This window comes from Monoraphidium neglectum (genome assembly GCF_000611645.1).
Source record: "Monoraphidium neglectum strain SAG 48.87 unplaced genomic scaffold scaffold02770, whole genome shotgun sequence".
Classification (NCBI taxonomy): domain Eukaryota; kingdom Viridiplantae; phylum Chlorophyta; class Chlorophyceae; order Sphaeropleales; family Selenastraceae; genus Monoraphidium; species Monoraphidium neglectum.
The window spans coordinates 1,713-8,856 of NW_014010858.1; the positions used below are offsets into that span (position 1 = coordinate 1,713).

General features: G+C 68.4%; 4 protein-coding genes across 4 annotated transcripts; 2 read left to right on the forward strand and 2 right to left on the reverse strand.

Annotated features, from left to right (window-relative positions):
- Positions 1-39: 39 nt before the first annotated feature.
- On the reverse strand, positions 40-871 carry MNEG_11493 (Importin subunit alpha-2; the record flags this gene model as incomplete). Its single annotated transcript, XM_014040032.1, has 2 exons — positions 40-387; positions 668-871. 2 exons carry the CDS (start codon positions 869-871, stop codon positions 40-42), a joined length of 552 nt encoding a protein of 183 aa, XP_013895486.1.
- Positions 872-1,506: 635 nt separating this feature from the next.
- Positions 1,507-2,520, forward strand: MNEG_11494 (hypothetical protein; the record flags this gene model as incomplete). Its single annotated transcript, XM_014040033.1, has 2 exons — positions 1,507-1,585; positions 1,826-2,520. 2 exons carry the CDS (start codon positions 1,507-1,509, stop codon positions 2,518-2,520), a joined length of 774 nt encoding a protein of 257 aa, XP_013895487.1.
- Positions 2,521-3,588: 1,068 nt separating this feature from the next.
- On the reverse strand, positions 3,589-4,191 carry MNEG_11495 (hypothetical protein; the record flags this gene model as incomplete). Its single annotated transcript, XM_014040034.1, has 1 exon — positions 3,589-4,191. The coding sequence occupies one exon, from the start codon at positions 4,189-4,191 to the stop codon at positions 3,589-3,591; it is 603 nt and encodes a 200-aa protein (XP_013895488.1).
- Positions 4,192-5,622: 1,431 nt separating this feature from the next.
- MNEG_11496 (F1F0 ATP synthase, alpha subunit) lies at positions 5,623-7,127 on the forward strand (the record flags this gene model as incomplete). Its single annotated transcript, XM_014040035.1, has 5 exons — positions 5,623-5,651; positions 6,008-6,119; positions 6,422-6,485; positions 6,692-7,012; positions 7,099-7,127. The coding sequence occupies 5 exons, from the start codon at positions 5,623-5,625 to the stop codon at positions 7,125-7,127; spliced, it is 555 nt and encodes a 184-aa protein (XP_013895489.1).
- Positions 7,128-7,144: the final 17 nt, after the last annotated feature.

Below are 7,144 nucleotides of genomic sequence, written 5' to 3' on the forward strand. Positions count from 1 at the left end.
GGGGGAGGGAGGGGGAATGCAGGGTTGGGGGGTGCGGCGTCAGGCCCCCACCGGCTCGATCGACCGGACACCCCCGTCCGGTTCGCGGGCCGCCGCTTGCATGGCCGCCCTTCGCGGGGGCATCCCCTCGCCGCGCCTGCCGCACGCCCCGACGGGGCTCCCTGCAGCCAAAGCCGCCCCCAACCCAAAGCCCGAGCCCCCACACCTCCCGCCTTGGCAGGCCAAACCCCACTCCTGCCCACGGGCACCCCCCTCCCCCTCGGAACGGGCGCCCCCTCGGCTCCCACCGATCGAGAGAAGCTTCCTGAACTTCTGGGTCGCCTCGTACTGGTCCTGGGGGTTGGCGCTGTACAGGCCCTGGACCATCGAGGGCAGCTCGTCCAGCTGCTGCGCTCATATTATTGGGGTTGGTGCGCGGGCCGGGGCGCGGGCGGTGGCTAGAGTGAGCGCGCAACGCCTGTTCGGAAACGGCCGCTGAGGAGGAGGCGGGTGGGGAGGGGGAGGGGAGGTGGTGCAGGGCAGGGGCGGCTGGCGAGGCGCGGGGAGCGCGGTCTCGGCTGGCGCCGCCACCGACACGCGCGTCTGGGCGGCGTGGGACGGCGGGGCGGGGCGCGGTGCGGCGCCGCCGCCCGCTGCGCGTGGCGCGTGGCGCGGGGCCCCTGCTGACCTTGTGCGGCAGGCCCATGGGGCGCGCCGAGCTCTCCTCCATGGCATAAGAGGGGCCGGCATTGACGACGCGCTTCTTCTGCAGCTGCTCATCGCGCTTGGCCTTGCGCAGCTCGATGATGTTGTCCTCGCGCTTGCGGCGCGCGTCGTCCGCGTCGATGCCCTTCTTGAAGTCCTTCTTGCGGGGGACGGCGCTGGCCCTCATCTTGGGAGGGTGCGGGCGCGGGCACGGCCTGGCTCGGGTCGGGTCGCGATGGGGCGGCGGCAAAGTTTGAGCGCGGCGGGCGTGCGATCGCCGGGGAAGCTGCCAAAGACGCGGAAGAGGCGCGCGTTCGGGGCCTATGGCTCAGCACATGCGCGTTGTCGGCCTTGAAGCTGCAGGGGCCGCGTGGTTGGTGGCTGGCGACGCTAGACAGGCTGTGCGATCTGGCAAGTGGTGCGACAAGCGCCTTGAAGAGCGCGGCAGACAGCGCGCGGGATACTATGCTGTGTTCAGGCTCACCGGAGGCTGAAAGGGGGCCTGGCGAGGCCGTGTTTGGCGCGCTGTGTGTGCGATCGGCAAAGCTTCACCTGTCGTGCCTCAGGAGCCTAGAATAAACCTATTTTGTCATGACAAGAGTTTGAGGCTTACCAGCTGGTCCGCCGGGCTCGAGGGCAGCAGCCACCCAATCGGCGCTTTCCTTTTTGCAGCCTGTTTTTCCGTTCCCCTCACCTTGTACGTCTTACAATTGAACAACGATGCAACTCACGAATACGTGCGCACACCATTTTCCACGTGCTCCCCTTTCTCACACTCTTGTCTCTGTTCAGCCCGAGGCCGGCTTGCACCCGGGAGCAACCATGCAGCCCGTCCGGCCCGCTCTGGACCTTCAGTGTGAGGCCCTGACCTGCACGGGGCAGGCCTCGCGCTCTCACAAGCGTGGGCGCAGCTCCCTCGCGAAGCGGTCCTCCGCTAAGCGACCGAAGCGCGCCCTTTCTTCCTCCGCCTCAAAGTCCCCACGCTTTGGGGCCGAAAGGATTGTGACAGCTCCCATGGCCGCCAGGGGCGTCAGCAAGTCCGCCGCACGCCGCATGCGGCGGCGGCGCCAGCAGCAGCGGCAGCTCCCCCAGCTCCACTCCCCATGGACTTGCAGCAGCCCCGCAACTCCCACATCCACAGCGCGGCGGCAGCTCAGCAAGCGGCGGCCCGCTGCCTCTAAGCGCCGCGGCGCGCCGCCGCGCTCAGCGGCGCGCAGCCCCACCCTGCTCGACTGCCCGCCCGCCCCGCTCACGACGACCGCGGAGCGCTGCGCGCGCGCAGCCGCCGACGCGCAGGATGTGGACGCGGCGACTGCGGCGCTGGCCTCGTACGGTCTCTCCATTTGGAACCTGGAGTGGTTTGAGGCCAACCACAACAACTATCACTGCCAGGCGGACTCTGCCGCGGCCACCGCGGCCCTCGGCGCCACGGCCGCGGCGCTCGGCCTGCATGCGCACCCGGCGCTCGCCACAGGCGGCGACCACAGCGACGAGCCAGGCTGGGACGACCCGGAACTGGAGGCCCTGTCAGCGCAGTGGCATCAGCAGCAGCTGCAGCAGCGCGAGTGCCAGCAGTTTCACGACCAGCAGGAGCAGCAGCAGACCCAGCAGGACTGGCCACAAAGTTGGCAGCAGCAGCAGCAGCAGCAGCAGACCCAGCAGCAGCAGCAGCAGCAGCAGCTTGACCTTGGCCTTATCAAGGCAGATGACGACAGCAGCGAGCCCGGCTGGGACGACCCAGAGCTGGAGGCACTCGCTGCACAGTGGCACCACCAGCAGGCGCAGCGGCGGCTGTCCCACGCGTACCAAGCAGGTGGTGTGGCGCCATCTCCGTGAGTGCGTGCACTGTGGGACCGGCTCTCAATGAGGGTTTGTGCGCCTGCCAGTCATGCCTGCGCGCAGAGCGCTTCTTGTATGCCGGGCGGCAGCTGGGTGGGGGCCCGCCGTGCGCCACGCTTTGCTTGCTCGCTGCTTGCATGCACTGCCCCCGGTGCCCCTGCGGCCGGCAGCCGTCCGTGCTGTTTAGCCCGCAGTGGCGCCGCAAGCCGTCTCGCAAGACACGGCTTGCATCCCGCTGCTGTTCATCAACGGCGCGGCGCCCCTCGCCTGAAGAATGGCGGGTGAGTCTCCAGCGTGTCAGCAACAGTCCCCGCGTCTTTATCCATTTGGTGGGCATATTTTATGGTTTCTCCTTCGGGACGGCCAGGCAACGGCTTTCGGGACGGCCAGGCAACAGCAGGGGAGTGCGCACCAAACGCACGCCTCACTTCAAAAGCGGCTGCTGACGCTGCATCGCCTCCTTGTGTTTTATTCCCCATCTCCACGCAGCCTCCCCCTTCTGTGCGGCGCCCACGAGGTGGGCGGTGGCATTGATGGCGGGTGGGCAATGCTTCGCTTGCTGCAACTGCAAGCTCCCTTGCTTTTCAGGTGTAGTCCAGTGTTCAGACATTGGCCCCATGCTCTCAAGTTTGGGTGGATCACAGTGTAAAGTACATATACAACGCTCTTGGCCCATGCCTAATTTGTTCCCAAGTTGTCAGCATGTGCTGTACCCAGCCAGAAATCAGCCCGTTGTCCAGGCGATTGCGGTGACCCTGCTCCAGCCGCATGGCAGTCAGCAAAGATGGTGAGGATGTAACACAAATGCACCAGGGGTCCGCCAGCAACCGGGGATAATGCAGTTGCAGACCCAAAAACCAGCCAAGTCAGTGCATGGGGAGCTCAAGTCAGCCACGCAGTCGGCAGCGAAGGGGCAGCCATCGGCCAAAGAACAGGGGCACAACCAAGACGCACAACCTAGAGGGGTTGACACACCCGCTTTGATTGGATCAGCACTGGGGATTAGCAAAGAACAGCGAGGGCACTCCACTGCTGCTCAGGGCAGCCTCTCAGATTCTCCCACCCTCATTCCTCCTCCTGAGCGCCCCACACGTACACCCGGCTCCGCCGCGCCACGGCCGAACCCTCGCCGCGCGCCGCCCCGCCGTCCCCCGCCCGCCTCGACGCGGGCCCCCCAGCCGCCGCCGGCGCCGCCGCTGCCGCCGTCGCTGCCGACGGCGGTCCGGCGCGGCGCCGCGCGGGCAGCTCCTTTCGCATGAGGTTCTCCCTCCGCCACGGCGGGCCCACGACCGCCACCGTCCTGAACCCCTCCGACCGATACAGCGCGAGCGCGGCGTAGTTGCCGCACCGCGCCCGCAGCCACAGCCCGCGCGCGCCCCACCTGCGCCCGACGTCGCAGCACGCGCGGAGCAGCGCGCGGCCGGCGCCCGCGCGGCGGCGCGAGGGGTCGACGGCGAGCGCGTCTAGGTAGAGGCCGTGGGGCGCGGATGAGGGGAAGGGGGGCGGCAGCAGCGCGGCGGGCTGCGTGACGGACAGCGAAGCATAGCCGATAACCGTGCTAGCAGGCGGCGGCGCCTCCCCGCCTTCGCCGCCGCCGCCGCTGCGTTGGCTGCTGGCGTCTCCGCCTGTGCTGCCGCCGCCCACTTCCAGGACGAGAGTCTTGGCCATGCGCATGCGCCTGAGGGCCAGCGCGCGCCGCGCCGCGCGGCGCACGCGGGCGGCGGCGCGCCAGCGCTCCAGGAAAGCGTCCAGCGCGGCGCGGGACCACGGCGGCGGCGCTGGATCTATCCGCTGCTGCTGCTGCCGCTGCTGCTGTTGCTGTTGCTGCTGTTGTCGCCTCAGCCCCTCGACAGCAAGCTTGTGCAGCGGACCAGCCTGGCGGGGTCGAGGTGTGACCAGCGCTCATCACGTTCCCAGGCTCCAAAGCTTACATGCATGGCGCAGCACCCTGCACATTGCAGAAATACGTAGTGACCTTGCAGCTGTGCACCCACCCACCTCGCGCCGCCGCCCCTCCCTGCGCGCCAGCCGCTCCACCACTCGCCGCTGCAGCTCCTGTGGGGACCGGCGCCATGGCAGCGCGTCGAGGGGCCCGACCCAGGCATCGCCCCGCAGGAGCAGCACGTCGTGCCAAAGCTGCGCGACGCGCGCCGCGGCACCGCTGCCTGCGTCGCAGCTGCGGAGGGCGCGCACGCGGGGCGGCGGGGCACGCCCCTGCTGGGCTGCTACTGGTGGCGCAGCACGGGTGTCACTCGCGCAGCACGGGCATCGGTGCGCCCTTTGTGGCTCAGCAGAGTGGCATGGCGACCGGAGGTGACTAAGCACCTTTCTGTGGCATAACATCCCGATCGGCCGGGCCACAGAGCGATCGAGGCCCGCTGGCGGGAGAGGGTGTGCTGCGGGTGCCACGATTACTTTACGGTATTGATCAGTTTCAAATGTGATTGGCGCAGGTTGCGCGATTACTTCATAATTGATTCGCCACTGTGCGCCGGCTCATCATAATCATTGATCTGAGCGTTCGCAATCCAGCATGCTGTTGCGCTGCCCAACGGGCCCCACCTTGGGGACAGGTAATCGCAATTGCATCCCATGCCTGCGACCATCACCTACCATCAAGCCGCGCATCCCGCTCGAGGCGCCCTCAGCGGCGGCCTCGCGCGCTTCGCGACGCACGCTGCTCGTCGTGCGGGCGCGCTCGGACGATGAGGAGCCGGATTGGGAGCGCGAGATGAGCATCTTCAAGGAGAGGACGATGCGCCCCAACCAGCTCGCCACTCTGCGGGAGCTCGAATCGAAAGTCAGCGTCGGAAAGGTGCGGCGCGGGCAGCTGCCGGGGAGGTGCCGCCCGGCCCTTGGCAGCGCAGCCAGCGCCCTCGGGGACGCACGCATCGGCCTCTGAAGCAGGCGCCTTTGCTGGCCGCCCCTCTGGCAACCCCGCGCTCATAGCTGGGGCCGGCTCAGTGCTTCCAAGCCGTGCCTGCACCGAAGCGCATCACTTTTGCCCATGCACCCATGCGCACGCCGTCCCAGGTTTTGTGGTGCCGCGACGGCCTGGCGATCGCGACCGGCCTCAACAGCGACGCACCTCTAGGCACAATGCTCGCGTTCGTCAGCGGCGCGTCCGGGTGAGTCATATACATATATATACACACACATGCATACATGATGTGTCTTGACACGCCAGAAACCGACCCACGAAACAGTCACAGCTGGCGGGCGGAGCGGGGCGGCCGCACTTCAAGCGTAGTGAAGGGCGCGGCGGCCGCGCTTGGGTCACTGACAGGCGCAGACGGGCGGCCTGCTGTGCAACCTGGCACATGACCGGGGTCTGCGGCTGTTGGGTGACAAAGCCCCCACCCCACTGGGAGCACCCTCACGCGCGCCCGCCGAGCCGCCCCTCGACACGTGCACGCACACACACATACACACACACGCACGCACGCACACACACACTCACTTACTCACTCACACTCTCCCCCAGGGTGCTGATGTGGCACCGAAGCGACAACATGGCGTTTGTGATAGTGACGGGCGGCGCGGGGCTGGTGCAGGAGGGGGAGGCAGTCGAGTGCAAGATCAAGGGCGTGCTGCAGGTGGCAGGGGGGGGGGGGTGTGGCTGTTGACCCCCAAAGCTTGCTTTTAATGATTTGTGAGAGGTGGTCGTTGGTTGTCGGTGTGCAGCAGCAGGTGCCGCCGCACCCTTGGCCAATCGGCGCTTGCGTCGATCGCTCGAGCGGCCCCCCGGCGGCGCTAGTTATTGCCGGCGAGCGCTACGGGAGGCGCGCCGTCGGCGCTGGGGCCATTGGAATGCGCGCGTGCGGCACCCCCGAGCCGTCCCTCGGGCCCCCGGCGTTTCTTCACACGCTCTTGGCCTCCCCCTTGACTCACGCCCCAGGTGGTGGACGAGGCGAAGGGCCCCATCACCAAAAAGGATTACGAGATGATGCAGGCCCCGGCAGGTGGGTGACGTCAGCGCCCGTCACCGGCGGTGCATGCGGTGCGGCGCCCTGAGGGTCACCGGCTGGGGACGGCAGAGGGGCGCCGCGCCTCGCCAGTGTCTTCGGCTCGCAGCTGCCCTGCATCCTTGCATTGGCATCACTCCTTTTCATTCGGTGCGCTCGGCCGCGGTGTTGATGAGGAAATGCATCTCGCCGCTGGACCGCAGGCGACGGCCTTTTTGGCAGCGTGGTGGACTTCATGGGCCGCCCCCTCTCCGGCTTCCCGGCCCAAGGCAGCAGCGGCGCCACAAGCACCAGCAGCAGCGGCAGCGGCAGCGGCGGCAGCGACTCAACAGAGCAGTCGCAACAAGCGCAGCAGGACGGGGCGGCGGCGCCGGCGCCCGGGCAGCAGCAGTCGGTTGAGGACGAGGACGGGGCGCCCCCGCGCGGCGGCGGGCCGTTCATTGGTTTTGACAAGACGCGGCCGCTGGTGAACCAGCAGGTGGCGATGGCCCACAGGGAGCAGATCACCGAGAGCCTCTCAACCGGTGGGCTGCCGGGCGGGCGGGCCGAGGGGCGCGCGGCTCCGGGTCCGGCGCGCGGGACGGCCGGCGGCCGGCGTGCTGAGGGCCAGCCGGGGGGGGGGACGCGGCCTCGGGGTGATGTGGCCTGTGGGCGGG